This window comes from Dermacentor variabilis, chromosome 3 (assembly GCF_050947875.1).
Source record: "Dermacentor variabilis isolate Ectoservices chromosome 3, ASM5094787v1, whole genome shotgun sequence".
Taxonomy (NCBI): Eukaryota; Metazoa; Arthropoda; class Arachnida; order Ixodida; family Ixodidae; genus Dermacentor; species Dermacentor variabilis.
The window spans coordinates 81,944,318-81,962,146 of NC_134570.1; the positions used below are offsets into that span (position 1 = coordinate 81,944,318).

At 49.1% G+C, this 17,829-nt stretch overlaps 1 protein-coding gene across 1 annotated transcript in view; it reads left to right on the forward strand.

Moving 5' to 3' along the window:
- The window catches only part of LOC142574585 (sperm-specific sodium:proton exchanger-like), a 103,696-nt gene extending 94,994 nt beyond the window's left edge, over window positions 1-8,702 (forward strand). Inside the window, exons 21-24 of the mRNA XM_075683635.1 lie at window positions 2,089-2,226; window positions 4,318-4,515; window positions 5,201-5,386; window positions 8,289-8,702. Of these exons, the coding sequence (XP_075539750.1) occupies window positions 2,089-2,226; window positions 4,318-4,515; window positions 5,201-5,386; window positions 8,289-8,324 (558 nt within the window). The 3' untranslated portion in view covers window positions 8,325-8,702. The remainder of the gene's footprint in view (window positions 1-2,088; window positions 2,227-4,317; window positions 4,516-5,200; window positions 5,387-8,288) is intronic.
- Window positions 8,703-17,829: the final 9,127 nt, after the last annotated feature.

Below are 17,829 nucleotides of genomic sequence, written 5' to 3' on the forward strand. Positions count from 1 at the left end.
GACCACCACCTGTGACGACGTCACCCGTATTGTTCACCGCGAACTCGAGGCCGCCTGTTCACCAGCCTTCTCCACGACACCTCCCGATCCGCCAGCAACCACCGTTGCGATGATTCAGGCCATCGTCAGACAGGAATTTGAAAACATGGGTCTGAACACCGTGTGTTCCACATCTCGACCCAACGTTCCCCAGTTATCTAGCGGCCCTCCTCGTCCCCGGCAGTCCTTTCCTGCCACATCTCGCCGGAACTGTCCGAATGGCGTACCCCTGATGACAGGCCGATCTGCTTCCACTGCTGCTTCCACTGCTGTCGCATCGGCCACGTCGCCCGTCACTGCCGCAACCGATGGCCACCACCTCCTCGGACTTACGCCGCCACTTATTCCCGCACCTTTGGACCTTCTGTAGCCTATGCCACCCGCCATGAACCCACTACCGCTGATGCCCCTGCTCCGAACTTTCGCTACAGCCGCTCGCCCTCACCTCGACGCCACCAGCCTCGTTCGCCCCAACCCCGCCGCTTCTCTTCGCCACCTATCGCCTCCCGGACCCAGCGGGAAAACTAGGCCCTGCAGCTTCTGGAGGTGAAGCTGCGTTGTCGACCCTGCCCTCAAATCCTCTGCTCACGTTACCTACTAACCGAAACCTTCTTGCCGTTGACGTTGACGGCTATCCTGTCACGGCACTCATCGACACAGGAGCACGTCTTTCTATTATGAGTGCTGCCTTCCGACGACGACTGAACAAGCTCCTCACCCCAGCATCGGCACGCGTCGTCCGCGTTGCGGATGGTGGTACTGTGCCTATCATCGGCGTGTGTACGGCACGTGTCAGCATCGCCGGCCGCCACACTCCTGCCCTCTTCACCGTAATTGCTCATTGCCCCCACGACCTCATTCTCGGCCTCGATTTTCTCTCCGCCCATTCTGCTCTTATTGACTGCTCTTCCAGTACCCTTCGCAGGTACTGCGAAGGGTACTGGAAGGGTACACCCATATATTGGGTGTTCGCTGAAACACCCAATATATGGTTTGCGGTCCTCTAACCGCGAAGCACCCAGGCTGACTTGATGGTTTACAAAACACAGAACCAAGGCTTATCATAAGAAGCCAACAAAGACATCAAGGACAACACAGGGGAAATTACTTGTACTGACTAATTGAAATAAATAAATTATAAATTAATGGAATTGAAATTGGATGAGAAAACAACTTACCGCAGCTGCTGAACGATGCCACGTCTTCGCATTACGCGTGCGATGCCCTACCAATTGAGCTACCGCAGCGCTGTCTTCCCATCCACTTTCCGTGGTATCCGTGGTATTTATGAGTTACTACTAGGACTAACCCTGGGAGTGTTAGCCAGCGGCACCACTTACAAACCATGGCGGCGGATGTGGAACATCCTTTCTGCCGCAGGCGTCACAAGTACGTGAGGTTTTTAGGTGAAAGCAACTGGTCAATAAACCCACACGTGCTACCTGAAGGCATGCATGTTGTTGGATTCCAGACCCTCGTTACATAATGGACGAGAAGAAAGGGGGTTAACTGCAGGGCCCGGTTTTTATTAATCACATCATAAGAAGCCAACAGAGATCATAATAAAGATCGGGCCCGTCGGTTAACTCTATTTCTTCTCGTCCAGAGCCAGGACTTGTCATTTGTCTATTATGGCCATGGTTCTAGCTCCTGTTTTTCCTCTTTTCTTTAATTTGTTCATAACATGACCGATTCAGCTTCTGACGTACTAGCTTTCAAGCCCGTAAATGTGCATGCAATTACCAATTCCTCCGTAACGCTATTTCCGTCATCTTTTAAGTTCACGTGGCAATGACGCGTCCACTCGTTTCTACAGCTTTCTCGGTAAGTGCAAGATACTTCCACTCATTTCTTGTTTGTCTTCCTGACTGCACCGCTATATTGCTGCGTAACATATATTGAAGCACAGACACTATGAAATTATCACGCCTCTACCTCCCAGCATGCTACAACTCTCTGTTTTTCCTATACCTGCAAAGCACCTGACTTCTACTGTAAGCATCACTTAACTCGAGAACCGGGGATGCTCAAGTGTGTACGCGCTCGCAGGCATACCTGATACCCAAGGAACGGCTGCTGGAGGCGCTGGAAGTGTTCACCGCCTGGCCCAGCTTCCGCTACCAGCTATGGTACTTCATCTGCTCCACGCTGAGCACGCCTCTGCTGCAGTCACAGCCGCAGTACCAGGTGCACCATTCTCTCTGTATGCGTTTACACCCAAATCATACAGTAATATGCGGTACGCTCAATTGGCGACAGCGCAACTAGTGCCTGAAAACCAGAATCTGAGAGAATTTAGAGCTGACATTCTGAAGAAGTGACGTCGGTTGAACAAAACACAATGTCTTGCTTCATCGTTCAGCAGAACGCAGGCATCAGCTCGTTATGTATACCCCGTTTCACAATAATGTAACAGCGAAAAAAGAAGGTACAGCTACGGTGTCAGCCAATCAGGAGCTCGGTCGTGCAAAATGCACGTGTCCCAACGCCGCGCTCTACAATCTACTGCACCCCTCGGGCTGCATCTCAAACCAGAAGCGCCTCTTCCGCGCGATTCTGGTGTTCGCCGATTCTGGTGATCGACTCTGAGCCCCCCTCCCCACGCCTACGGCGTTTCGACCGCTGCTCCTCCTTCCCTCTTTCTTCCACCACTCTTTTCTATCCCTTCCCCCCTGTGCAGTGCGGTTGAGGTGTCCTCTCCCGAGAGACAGTTACTGCGTTGCACTTCATCCCAATTTTTCCTCTTTCAAAACATGAATCTCTATCTCTCTCCTACGCGTCGCTGTGTCGTGTTGTCAATCTCCAGCTCCGTAAATATAAAACGCACCTCGCGTATGTATAAACCACGTTCGCTGCGCTACATTATTTCTGACAGGTGGCCCGTGCACTATCAGTGCGCATGCTACGCCAGCGGCGAATATGGGCCTCAGCTTTTAGATCCATTTGATTATTGTAGCTTGACGTTTCGAGGCCACATATACGGGGCATAGTTCTTTATACATTGGATGTGACGTAGGCTGTGAGATACCTATACGGACCATATTATAGTACTTCGCGCACAGCTAAACGTGTGTCAGGTCTTATAGAGGGCTGGAGCTTCTGCATTGCACTCTCATTGGAATATTGCCGTCGTGTCCTGGAATAGAAGCCGCGACCTCATGATGAGCAGTAGAATTCTTCAGCGGTCGAGACAAAACATCTTCGACTCTGGATCCACCTATGTGGAAGTGCGTAAGAAAGGCAGGAACAAAATACACATGATGCCGCGTACAATAACAGTGCCAGGAGGCCCACTTCTATACTTTAATCCTGTTAGGTGCGTGATGTGAATTCTTTCAGCGTGATCTTGAAGTATAGCTGCCACGATCCGTATTACAAATGACTGGTGCGGATCATAGCCTTATCAGACTGACACTCAACGTTGTCCTAGAGGAAAACGACAAAGACTACATGCTAGACGGTATACACGATAGACATGAAAGATGGTTGGACGTCTAGCGCTTGCCCATTCGTTCCCTTTCACTCATCCTTTATTTTTATATTTAGACTTACATTTAGACTCAACCGGAACACTATAGCCCTGCGCTACTCTGGCAGTCTCCTGTCGTTGTAAATGAACCAATACCGAACAGCATTCTTGGTCGACCTGTGACTTCAGTATTTCTAAATAGAGCAGGGACTATAGCCACTTATGAGGGTGTTTTCAACTGCATCTTTGCATATTTCTACCAAGCTCTGCCTTAATTTCTTTAAGCCTTAAAAAAGAACCCAACTGCAACGAAATTTCACTCTGGCTAAATTGGTTATAGATGAGCAGTATGTGCCATTGAAGCAGTCTTTGCAAATTTGCAAGGCTGGTAATTGTATAATTTTCTTATTAGCAGCCTTTAAACAGCACCTAAAGCAGACGACGGGTGCTCCTGGTGGCTAGATGATATGACGTCAATTCTATCACATCGCTTCCGAGATGTATCGCACCACGGGCAAGTATGATCGCCGCGTAATCTCGAAGGTCATGCTGAAGACACGTCTGCGTCACTTACGGCGAGCAGTAATGGCAGCGCTTTTTTTTTCAATTTCGGTTTTGAAATTGTCAATGTTTGCGAGCTTTTTAGTGAGGCATCCACTCGTATTTTAAGCGGACAATCTTACACGGAGGCTGTTCCATATATCTGCACTATCTGAAACTAGTCTTTGCACGAGCTCCAAAACGTCGCAGTTGGCCTTTAAAGCCGCAGAACATGCGCAGAACACGTTCTGCGTTCCTCTCCTGCGCAGACGTGGCCCACGGAGAAAGTCAACAACCGTCTGGAGCGGATGCAGATGCCGGACCTGATGAACGCCAAGCAGTTCCAGGTGAGCCAAGACATCGAGGACCTGCTGCTCATCCAAGGTCGCATCATGGACGCCACCACGGAGGAGGAGTACCTGGCGCCCATGTACATCCCGCGCACAGTCACCAAGATCATCTTCCCGGTACGCACGACATACACCAACCTGGTTGCTCTCTTGTCTTGCTTGGTAAACGTTGCTACAGTCTCTTACACGCGGTCACACGGGGCGCTTTCGGTCGCGATCAAGCACGATCTGGATCGAAAGTGACCCGTGTGACTAGATTACATGTGTGTGGAGCGTCATGCTCCAGTGAGGTAATGGTGCAGAATCCCGAGAAATACCTTGCCTGAACCTCGAGATGCATAATTTTAGGCCATTTTGAACGTCCTCAAGGATTTATTTTTGTTGCTGTTGTTTGGCATTGCTCGTCTACTTTAGGTACTTCGAGTCCGTCCGTCCGTTCATCTGTCTGTCTGTCTGTCTGTCTGTCTGTCTGTCTGTCTGTCTGTCTGTCTGTCTGTCTGTCTGTCTGTCTGTCTGTCCGTCCGTCCGTCCGTCCGTCCGTCCGTCCGTCCGTCCGTCCGTCCGTCCGTCCGTCCGTCCGTCCGTTCCATCATCTTGCCACGTCGTTGCCACACAGTCGTCGTCATTCCATCATTGTCATGGGAGACCGGTAGAGGGGGCATGTGAAATCGCCCGTTTGCCGTGGTCAGAATTAAACCGGAGCCTTCCCTATACATACGGCGTCCCCCATATAACCTTCTGTCCACTTTGGGCAACTTAACCCCACGACTAAAATCTGTACGCGGGACGTTCTATGCTCCAGGGTGAGGTGTACAGCCGGCCGTGTCCCGTGATGGTGATCATCGCCAACGAGCAGTACACGCTGCCCGAGGAAGTGGACTGGGTGTTGCGCGAGCAGCGACGCGGCGACGACAATAACGAGCAGCGCGCCGCCGCCGCTACCTCCGCCGGCTTCTCGAACTTCGACGAGATGACCTATCTGTCCAGGGTGAGCACTAACTGCAGCTATGGCGCGAGTTGGCCAAAGTGAGCACAGTCAAACCTCGATATAACGAACGCTCACATATAATGAAACATCTGGCACGATAAAGAAAATAAGAAACTTGACTGTATGGTTACGTTTTTCACCTACAGCGCTAGTTTTTTCAAGCACATTACAACCAAACCTCAATATAATGAAAACGCATATAATAAAATAGCGGATACAGTGGACCAAACGGAAACTTTGCTGATCACGCTCTACTTTAGCTAGAGTTCTGCCTGTGTAACAAAACCGAAAGTGTCATTTGCTGCTATCATGCACAGAGATGTAAAAATAAGCAAATGCCACGTAGCAGGGCAGAACAAAGGTAATGCTGTTTGCCGTTGCTTGGATATAATCAGATTATTTTTGCGTTCCGTCTAAATACATAATCAGTCTTAATTAATTAATCAACTACTCCAATAAAATAATTAGGTGAAAAGTGTCAATGAGAAAATCGTAGAACAACATGAAAAACTCCTGATACAGCTTTATGCTGCTCAATACATGCTACATTAAAGTCTTTTTGTCATAACGCGACAATTTGCTTGTTTGCAATGATTTACGTACAGGAAAAAAGTCGCAGTTTCCGCCGAAAGGCAAAGCACCGATTGCTTAGTAAATTAGAAGACAGCTATACGAAGTAAGGATAGTAGTCTTATCGGCCGTATAGACTTTGAAGCATTCACTTACTAACTGGATTAACAAGCATTGTTTCAGCGCGCACAAGAACACATGAACACATCACGCTGTCAAAGCGCTGGTGTGAGCAAGCGCGGCAGCAGCAGCGAGCGAAGTGACCCTCGTGCCGTTTGTCGCTTTGACGCAACAGCCGATATAGAACACAGCGCGCACAAAGGTATGAGCCGTCTGCAGATCGCTTTCAAGATACGGCGCACGCGACCGCACGCGGCTGTACAAAGTACGCACTTGTTGGCGGAGTCGAAGCTGCCCTCCCGCGCTGCCTCCCAGCTTTCCTCCATATATGGCGCGCGAGATTGAGCCGCGATCGTCAGTTCCTCTTGCGCCCGGTCGCGAAATGCGCAGTTGCTGCGGGAGCACTACGTCACCGCGCTCTCCTTCTCCCTCCACGGTATTTCGCTCGACGGAAGACGGCGCATTTGCTTTCCGCTTCCTGCTTCGCACGCGCCACATTGAGCCGCGATGTCGGCTTCCCTCGCGTGGTTTTACTCGCCCATACAGCATACAACGCGTGGCGGCGGTGTTATTGCCCCTGGACTTCATACGGAACATCACGGCGACGGCAAAAGTACGCGTGGGTGTCCATATTATTGCTATTGTAATAAAAAGAAGGCTTACGAAATACATGCTCTTACTGTCTTGAAGTTTACCTGGCACCAAAACCCCGAAGCATTGACTTGTAACCACTAAAAAAGACAGTCCCACTTACGCCCGAAAGACGAAGCATCGATTGCGATAGCAGATTGATAGACAGCCATAATAATTAAGGATAGTAGTTTTATCAGCCGTATCAACTTGTAAACACTCGCTTGCCAACCAAATTAACAAGCATGGTGTCAGCTCGTACAGGCAAGCATGCGCACGTCACACTCGATGACCGTGGACATTCGCTGTCGAAACGCTGGCAGCAGAGAGTGAAGAGACCTTCGTGCTGTCTTTCGTTTCAACGCAAACTGAGCGGCGAGAACACAGCAAACGCAAAACTACGAGCCGTCGGCCCACCTAGACTGTACCTTCAAAGTAGATCGCTTTCTAGAAAAGCCCGCGCCCGCACCATGCGCATGCAGTTGCTGCCGAAGTAGAACGCCCCCTACCCTTCCTCCCCTCCCCCGGTGCCATGCGCGCGACGGAAGACGGCGCGCTTCCTCCCTGCTTTCCTCCCTTGTGCGCGCGAGAATGAGCCACCATCATGAGCTCACCCTTGCACGCTTTCACTGTGCACACGCAGTATACAGCGCGAGGCGATGGTTTTATCACCCCTGGACTTTATACGGAACACCACGGTGACGGAGACTGCAAAAGTGTGCCTGGAGTGTCCATATAATTCCTATCGCAATAAAGAGTATGCACCTACAGGCTTTGTAAAAAGTCGCGAAGCCTTTGCGTAGGTGACAGATCCCATCAATTGTACCCTGTGTGGCCTCCCGGATCGGGCGACGGTGGTTACGGCCCAACCATATAGGTTTCCTACAAAAGTTACCAGAGGGGACTCTGGCGCTGCGATCGTTCAATTACTAGGGTGTCTCGACGTCTTCCTGGCGCGCCACTGCGGGCAAGGAGGACATCGATGCACCCTATCAGCTACAATGAGAATGATGGGCAGTTCGCGGATATGTCTGATTTTCGTGCTTGTGGCTTCTCACGTTCTTGTGGATTTGTAATTGCTACGCTTTATCTCTGTAAATTTCCGAGTAATCAGCTTTTTACAAACCAGTGAAGGCAAATAGCGTCCGCGCACCTGCACAATCGCTGCGAATTGTTGCATTTATGATGCAATATCCTGTTGAAAAATGCCCAATTTGCAATGGCACAACGTTGTTTGAAGACGGAAGGACCAAGTTTAGGTAAATCTACCTGTGTACTAACCATCATTCGCACGCTGCCTGAACCGTCATGCTTGCAGCTCCTAAGCACGCTAAGCCACAGTCCCTTCTACGTGATTTTCGCATAAAAGTGCATGGTCTCCAAAGGACCTGAGATAAATGGTGTGACTGTGCTAGCTGCTCATTTTGCTGATCTTCGGGTCGTCCGACATGTCCTGAAGATAGGACTCGAGGACGAAGCGGCGCGGTGGATTCGCAACTTTTGGCAAATGTTGTAGAAATATTGTAGAAAATTGTAATGTGAAAGTCTGATCAATCTGCATGTCCTCTGTTTCCTTTTCTAGGCCACCGGTGCGAAGAAAGTTGCCGAGCCTGAGTGAAACATTCGTGGAGCCCGAAGATATGTATGTGCGCCTACAGTGAAGTGCGCTGTGTAGTTATTTGATATATGGTGTGCTAAAGCTGTCTCCCTAATTAGTTCACTCGTACCAGTTAGCACACACATCTGTATAAAGAAACCTTACGTAAGCATAACTTGCATTGGTGTACGACGAGTCCCAGGTGCAATGTTGTCACTTCTTAATAAAGATACCCTTTTCTCCGAGCACCCTGCGACAACCGTCAAGTGATTAAGCATAAGCAATTCGAGGCCATTACGCTACTTTCTAATATCCAAACTTCATGTATATGTATAGCAACTGCGGACGTCAGAATTTGTGCCGTAACTGCAAATGTAATTGTTGATCAGCGAAGTTCGAATACACAAGGTAATGAACAAACTTAATAAATATGTGCACATCCCATGAGCTGTGCGAATCGGTATAGGCGAAGTTTTTATTGGTGTTTGCGAAGAACGTTGTTTTTGTTCAGCGACCTTTTGCAACTATCTGCACGCATTTTTCGCTGCAAAACGCCTCGCTCAACATGAACGTGTAGCGAACCTACACGAATCCCACGCATGACGACGAAGGCGTGACGATAATGGTATGACACTAGAACGACGACGACGGAATGACGATGACTATGATGACGACGCGCTGATGACGATGGAATGGCGTAGAAGGAATTACAATGACGACGGCATGACAATGGGATGACGAAGCAGGAATGACGACGACATCACGACGATGGTATGAGGAAAATGGCATGACGAAGCTGAAATATCACTACAGAGTACATATAATCTCCATATATAGATATCCATAAATGTATCCAACAAGGATACCAGAACGAGCGCCAGACCCCGGGGAAGAGGCAACGAAAGCTGTATAGTGCTTCCGCATATTAAAGAAAAAAAAACTTCGACTAAAGTTAGCTTAAAGAAAAGCGACCAAGCAATTAAGATACCGACCACGGTGGGGGATAAATAATTAATTGACTGGTATTATGACCTGATAACATAAGGCAAGCACCTCGTGGTGAAATAAAAGCCACGTGATAGAATGGCGGGGAGCTAACTTTAAACGTATGGCACTTTTCAAGATCACAACGTTTCCGATGAATCATGTGGCACTAAACGTGGCAGCTAAGTATATATACATGAAAAAATGAGAAATCGTTTTTCTCGACAGCCACTGCACTAAATTTGATGAGGATTGCTGCATTTAAAACACAAAGTTAAAATCTAGTTACTATCGCTGCCGAATATTCAAATTAGACCATAATTTTTTTAAATGACAGTTGTTGAAAATTGTGAATTTTCAGAAAGCGACCCTATCAAGCTTACAACTCTAACTCAGCAACGAACAAGGATATCACAATCATGTAAATTGCGCCTAATAGTACTTCTAAGGCGGACATAATTGATGTATTATACATGGCTCTCAAGATGGGCACTACTATGTAAGACTTTTGCACCACCCTTGCAAATAATATAACGAATTCACGTAAGATATAAATTGATACATCAATTTGTCCGCGTTTGATGCTCTAACGGGTGCTGTTTAGAGTACCGGAATATCTGTTCTTGGTGCAGAGCCACGAATTTGTAAACTTCGTGTTTTTATTTTTTTCAGACCTACCACTTTTTCAAAATTTCAATAAAAGAATTAAGGCCTTAAATCAAAATTGTGCTTCCAACCGTCTTTATAGTTTAGCCAATGACTTTGGTTTAACTTTCTTTCTCAAACGCAACAAATATTAAAATCGGTCCAGTCCAAAAGCGTTTCTGCGTATTCCATGCATCGGAGCAGGGCCAGAGCTAAAGCTCTAAAGGGCCCATCACCAGGCCAAATAGCCAATTTTGGTTATACGCCTCAAGCTGTTACGTGCCCTCTAGGGGCCGTTCTACCGCAAGATTTTTTTTCTAATTAGTTCGTTATTAGCAGAGCTAGAAAGGAAGTGTCGCAAACCCACGATTTCAGGAGGCGAGCTTCACTGCCAACGTCGAAACTCTCGCCACAAGCAAAATTCCTTCCCTGCGTTCTCCCATACCGGAACCGGAGGATCGCGTCACGTGCACGTCACGATCCCCACCTTCCTTTTTTTATCGCGTTTTTTTGCTGAGCGGTGCACTTCCGGTGACGGTTTCGCGCGCGAGCTGTTCTGTTCTGTTTGGTTTCGATCGCTCTCTGCACGATCTTGCGAGCTGTGCACGAACAGACCTGCGTTGCTGTCTGGCTGCTTCTGCGAAATGGATCCCTCAGTGCGCGCACGCTTGGAGAGGCTGGCCTGGCTCATGAATCCTTACCGCGATGCATCGCGTCGTTGTACCGCTGGCGCCAGACTAGCAGTATGATAACAGCGCCACACGAACACTGCGATAGACGCGAAATTATCAAACAGCATGATCGCGCTGACACACGGTAGAGAATGACATAGTTTCGTTCTCTGCGCGCGTGACTGCACGACGTGAGAACAAGCAGAAGAAACGGAAGTGCATCTCTCTTGCTACGGTACGAACTAAAACAAAGACACGCAGACATTCGGTTTGTAGGTTTTGTTATTTCTCTAAACTTTAATTCGTCTATTGAAGCAACATCATCATCATCAGCCTGGTTACGCCCACTGCAGGGCAAAGGCCTCTCCCATACTTCTCCAACAACCCCGGTCATGTACTAATTGTGGCCATGCCGTTCCTGCAAACTTCTTAATCTCATCCACCCACCTAACTTTCTGCCGCCCCCTGCCACGCTTCCCTTCCCTTGGAATCCATTCCGTAACCCTTAATGACCATCGGTTATATTCCCTCCTCATTACATGTCCTGCCTAAGCCCATTTCTTTTTCTTGATTTCAACTAGGATGTCATTAACTCGCGTTTGTTCCCTCACCCAATCTGCTCTTTTGTTATCCCTTAACGTTACACCTATCATTCTTCTTTCCATAGCTCGTTGCGTCGTCCTCAATTTCAGTAGAATCCTTCTCGTAATCCTCCAGGTTTCTGCCCCGTAGGTGAGTACTGGTAAGACAAAGATATTATATACTTTTCTCTTGAGGGATAATGGCAACCTGCTGTTCATGATCTGAGAATGCCTGCCAAACGCCCCCCAGCCCATTCTTATCCTTCTGATTATTTCCGTTTCATGATCCGGATCCGCCGTCACTACCTGCCCTAAGTAGATGTATTCCCTTACGATTTCCAGTGCCTCGCTACCTATTGTAAATTGCTGTTCTCTTCCGAGACTGTTAAACATTACTTTAGTTTTCTGCAGATTAATTTTTAGACCCACTCTCCTGCTTTCCATCTCCAGGTCAGTGAGCATGCATTGCAATTGGTCTCCTGAGTTACTAAGCAAGGCAATATCATCAGCGAATCGCAAGTTACTAAGGTATTCTCCATTAACTTTTATCCCCAAAGTTAAGTTTTTGTTGTTCTTTTCTCCTTGAAGTCGACCAAAGTCTCTTCAAGGTGATTATCGGCGTTGATGAAGCAGGAGGCAGGTTGGAGGTAACAAAACTTGAAGATATATTGCAACGGAAATATTTACACAGTCAAATACAGAGTTAGCAAAAGAACACTGATACAAAACACACAAGTAAACAGCGCCTTACTCTTCTACTTTCTCTTAAGTTAGAGCCTAGGACAACTGTCACTACATACGATCAACCGAGTCTCACTGTTCTACCACTAAGTGGTTACGGCCCAGACTAGCGTTGCATCGTACGGAGTCTTACTGTTCTATCAGGTTTAGTGATTACAGCCTAGACTGAGGAACAAGCACCTCGTCTCGATTGTTATAGGGAAAAGAGACAAAGAAAAAGGGCGGTAGGGCCGTTAGCCCATCCCACGGAAGCAATTGCCAATGAGAGTTGACAGTTTCTTAAGCCACAACCCAAAGGGATGGGCTTACTCTCAAAAGCGAATCTATTGGAAAACCACCCGGTTTTCCCTCTTCCCACATCTGCTTCTCCCCCTCCTATTTCCACGTGGTCAGTGACGGCCTCGGCAAACACGCCAGGCACGCACGATTTATTGAGGCCATCTCGCACCTCAGCGGCGTTTCTAGCCAGCAAGGGGGCTCGGGCGCTGGTGTCTTAACACCGCGTACTGTAGTCCCCCTCAAGGTTTTTCCTGGTAGAAAAATAATGACCGCTGGCGGCATCCGGACTCGGGTGCTCTTAAAACGACATTCTCCGAACGCGGCCTCCGCATGCGCACCGCGCCCCTCTCTACGGCTCGCACTGCATGTTGCAACACGACACAAAGCGGGCTCTCCCCAGCGCTCAAAACAAGATGCACGTGGCTGCCGCCCGAATGCGTAGGGGCGTGAACCCCCCGCTCCGTACGCGCCAGACGTGGTCAACATTGCTAGCAGCTGCGTCTCTAATTAGCAGGGGACTCAAGAGCCGGCGCCACAACGTCGCGTATACAACCGTCCCAGTCGAGGTTTGTCCGCGTGGCCCTATTATGACCATCGGCGGAATGTCAACAGAGCGCGCGTAAAAGCATGTTCTCCGAATCCGTTTTCCTCCTCTGCACCGCGCCCTCCGCGGCGGCGCGCGCCTCGGCTCGTCACCCGACACCACGCGGGCCGTCCGACCCCTCAAAAACAGAAACGGTTGCTGCCCGACGCGCTGGGGGGTGGACGCTTCCCCATTCACAAAACGCATGGGCAACTCGCGGCACTGCAAAAATATATACAAAACAATCGTGCAGCCCTACGCCGTCCATTCTGCCTGTTCGAGAGATGAGCGGCCTAACACGTTCCCCCTAAAGAGTATACTGGGCTGATTTTCGCTCAGTGATACGATAAATCACTGCCGCGATTACGTAGTGAACTTTCTAACCACACCCTGGCCTAATTGTATCACAACAACAAACACCTTCAAATAACAAAGCAAAAAGAGAGTAAAAAGAAATACACAATACAAGTCATCAAACAATTAAGCACACGATTGCAGTTCCAAACTATAAGAGCACTCTAGTGTCTCTGTGTCTTGAATCGACACTCACAAAGTCCACAATATACAGCGCCAAGTGAGCAGGAACATTCACGCCCATCCAGTTGGCATGGCACTATAGCATTACGCTGGCTTCCATGCGCTGTTGTGAAGCCTGGACAAAGCATCCGCGTTACCATTACTGACACCCGTCCGATGTCGCACTGACACGTGATATCGCTGTAAAGCCAGCGCCCATCTTGTCAATTTTGCCCCGTGTGGAGTTGAAGTTGTAAGGTACGACAATGGATTGTGGTCGGAAACAACGTTTATCATGGCGCCAAACAGCCAGTAGTCAAACTTCTTTAAGGCCCATATAATAGCAAACGCTTCCCTCTCAATTGTCGACCATCGCGTCTGAGTCGGCGTGAAGCGGTGGCTGGCGAAGGCAATAGGCCTCTCCTTTCCCTCGGCTGTCATTTGTGCCAAACAAGCGCCCGCCGCCGTAGCTGATGCGTCTGTGAAAAGCCAGTAGGGCTCAGATGGGTCCGGAGTGCTGAGCGCCACGGCCTCGCACAGGGACTGTTTCAGGCTCTCAAATGCCGTCTGAGCTTCCTCCGGCCAGGGTATGCTATTGGGTACCGCTTTCTTTGTTAACCGCGTGAGCGGGCTCGCCACCTCTGCATATGCTCTGACGTACTCGCGATAGTAGCCGCACAGTCCCAGCAGGCTGCGTAGCTCCTTTTTAGTGCGTGGTGGCACCAGATTCTTAATGGCAGCTATTTTCTCTGGGTCTGGTGCGTGCGTCCCTGAACCGACAATATGCCCGAGGTAATGAATGTGGGATTGTGCAACCTGACACTTTTCCGGACTGGCTTTCAGCCCGGCCTTTTCTAGGACCTGAAGGATAATGTCGAGATGCTTTAAGTGCTCCTTCCACGTGCTAGAGAAAATGGCAATATCATCTAGGTATGCCGTGGCATATGTCTGATGTTGCGATAAGAGCTTGTTCACCATTCTCTGAAAGGTCGCGGCTGAATTTTTTAGCCCGAACGGCATCACCTTCCAAGCATATTGACCTTCATGCGTTACAAACGCGGTGAAATTCTGACTCTTCTCTTCCATCGGTACCTGCCAGTATCCGCGCCTAAGGTCTATCACCGTAATGAACTGTGCTCTTCCTACTCTGAAAATCAATTCTTGAGGATTCATCATAGGGAACGCATCCACCTTGGTGACAGCATTTAGCGCGCGGTAATCTACACACATGCGGATTGTCCCATCCTTTTTCCCTACGCATACTACCGGATGCGCAAATTCGCTTTCAGTAGGATAGATCAGTTTCCAAGCCAAAAGTTCACCAACTTGCCGGCTGACTTCTTTCTTTAACAGCTCAGGTATCCGATAAGGGAACGTCTTCTTTGGCTGGTGCCCTGGTTCTAATTCTATCCTATGTTGACCCACATTTGCCATACCCGGAATGCCGTCAAAGAGTGCGCGATGCCTTTGAAATACAGCCTCTATTTCCGTCTGGGAATCAGCATCTAGATGAGCAACCTTTTCGCTTGTCACCGCCAACTCTTCGCGCCTTATAGTTGCAGGTTGCGGAGCATATTCTACCTCCCCAAAGTCATGGTCCTGATCGAAAATGACCCCAATATGCCTGACTCTTGCATAGTATGGTCGAATGTAGTTGGCGTGAATACTTTTCACTTTACCCTCTACTGTTTCAACCCGATAAGAATGCCGTCGCTCACATCCAACCACTGTGAACGGGCCCAGCCACTTAGGTGCCATCTTACCATTCCGATCGTTGTCGAATACCAGCACTTTGTCGCCAACCTTAAAAGCTTTGTGCCTGGTGCTGCGATTATACGCACCAACATAGCTGTCCTGACGTGTTGCACTAGTTAGCTCAGCGATATTAGCAGCGGTCTCGAGTTGCTCCCGAAGTTGCTGTAAATACTTAGCGGGGTTCTCTCTTAAAGTTGCAGGTACCGTCAGTTCTCCCGTCCACGTCCGCTGTAGTATTAGAAGCGGTCCCGTGGGGTTTCTTCCATACAACAGGCGGAACGGAGCCACTCCGGTAACCTCATGGGGAACTTCCCGATAAGCCCATAATACAAGCGGGATCAATTTGTCCCAATTCTTCGAGTCTCTTTGAATGACATGGAACAACATGTTTTTCAAGACCCTGTTCCATCTTTCTACGACTCCATTACTCTCTGGGTGTTCTGGGGTTGAGAACCTTGGTGCGCAACCTAATTTCTCGAGCATCGTCTGTGTGAGCTGTGATTTGAAATTAGTGCCCTGGTCGGAACAGATCATTTCCGGAACGCCAGTGCGACTGAAAATTTCAATCAACGCGTCGCAAGTCGCCTTAGCTGTCAAAGAGCGCAGTGGAACAACCTCTGGCCACCTCGTGCAAATGTCCACCAAGCATAGCGCGTACCTATGGCCTCTCGCTGACGGTGTGTCTAAGGGTCCAATGATATCCACGTTGACAATTTGAAAAGGGTGCTCTGGCCTAGTGAGAGGAGTTATAGGTACTCTGTCCGTGCGACGCCTGTCAGAGCGAATTTGACAATCATGGCATGAGCGACAATGCTCTAATACCTCCTTCTCCATGCCAGGCCAAAAAAAATTATACCTAATGCGCGCTTTAGTTTTCTTTGGGCCTAGGTGCCCTCCGCATAGTGACTCGTGAGCCAAATGCATCACCTCACTGCGCTTGTCTTTCGGAACAACTAGTTGTCTCACTCGGGTGCCTACTATTGAGTCCCAGTGGTATAAGAGTCCATCAGAGACGAACATGCCGGATTTCCCACTCCGAGCATCTTCCCACCCTTTCTTTAAGGTAGCGTCAGCTAGCTGCAATCTGCGGAACTCTTCTCTCTGGCTTATTGACGCATCCCTCTCTGCATCAATTAGCTCAACTTCTCCAGAAACACCTTCCTCCTCCAAAGTAACATTGCAGGCCACTGCCTCGGCTTTCTCATTGGATCGCTCTATCCTCTGAGCAGGCTCGGCCGGTGCTACAATGGATTCCAGAGAGCTGCTGGCCCTCAACAAATGTTCCCAATCTTCCTTGGTCAACAAACAATCTGTGCCCTCGACGAGCTCATTAGTCAACGCGCAGAGTAGGTCAACGTTCTGAGGTTCCGCTGCCATTTGCGGGCTATTTAACTTTACCGGCAACATTGCTAGCTTTGCCTCAATAATTTTACCAAATGCAGACACCAATCGTATCGTGCCTGAAGGCTCCACAATACTTTGCGGGAGCAGACTCTCGCGTATGACAGTTATTTCACTCCCCGTATCTAGAATCGCATCTGTGGATACGTTTCCGCATGAGATCGGGATCAACTGCAGGTTAGTCATGCCTTCACCTTTGTGTTTCAAGGCCTCTACCTTTGCAGTAAGGACTCCATCAGGTATCCCATTTCCCGTTTCGTCGGCTATCGCCACCCTTTGCGCCCTCTGCCTTGGCTCGGTAGCCTTCTTTGGCTGGTTTCCCTTGTCACTAGACTTCGGGCAATCCTTTGCGAAATGGCCTGAGCTGTGGCATACGTGGCACTTGAGGGCGCTTTTCGCTACTCGCGTCGGCTTTTGCCCCATCTCTGCCGCTGATGGCTTTGAGGCGTATCCTTTGCCTTTCGCTTGTTCCAAAGTTTGCAGTACTTTGGCAATCTCAGGTGGCTTAAGCCATTCCTCGCCTTCTCGTAGCCTCACGTACTCAAGACCCTCTATACTAAGGCCCGCTTTTATACGATCCGCAACCATGAGTTCTGCCATCACTTCTACAGTGTCGGCTCCTCTTACTTGAAGGTAGTAGGAGAAATACGTTTTCACTCGCGACGCGAACTGTGACCACGTTTCCTCCTTCCGCTTCACTGCTCTCTCAAACCTCTGCAGATACTCCGCCGGAGAAAGCTTCAGTTCCATCAACACTGCCTGTTTAACTGACTCGTAATCTGTACTCTCTTCCTGGTTGAGGTTACGCAGTAGGTAGCGAACGCGCTCAGTTAGAGCTGGCATGACTAAATGCACGCGACTCTCATACGGTACCCCGTAAGTAGCAAAAAGTCTTTCTACCTCCTCAAACCATAAGGGTACATCCGCGTCACACGGCAGGCGGAACCCTTTCAGCACTTTTGCGCATTGCTCGACGGAGTCGAAGCCCATTCGCCTCCGATCGCCCCGCTCCGACTCAGCGCTGGACGACGTGCCATTGAGACGTTCAGCATTCGTCCTTGCCTGCAACAGCCTTTCGTACTCAATCTGAAGTTGTATACAGGTAGTCTGAGCATTGAGCCTTTGAATTTCAAGTTCAAGCGTTCTTGTATCATTCGGAATTTGCAAAGGCTGAGATGCCTGCTGCGAAAATTCCTGGCTCTGACTGGGTTCTCTCATTTCATTTGACTTATCGGAATTTAGCCTATCGTCATTTGATAACTCCCGATTCCGATCCATTTCCGCCACAGTCGCACCCTCAACTCCATTAGACTCCATTGTCTCTGCGCCCCTGCGTGTCCTCACCATTTGCTCTACACCTCAACTGCCAT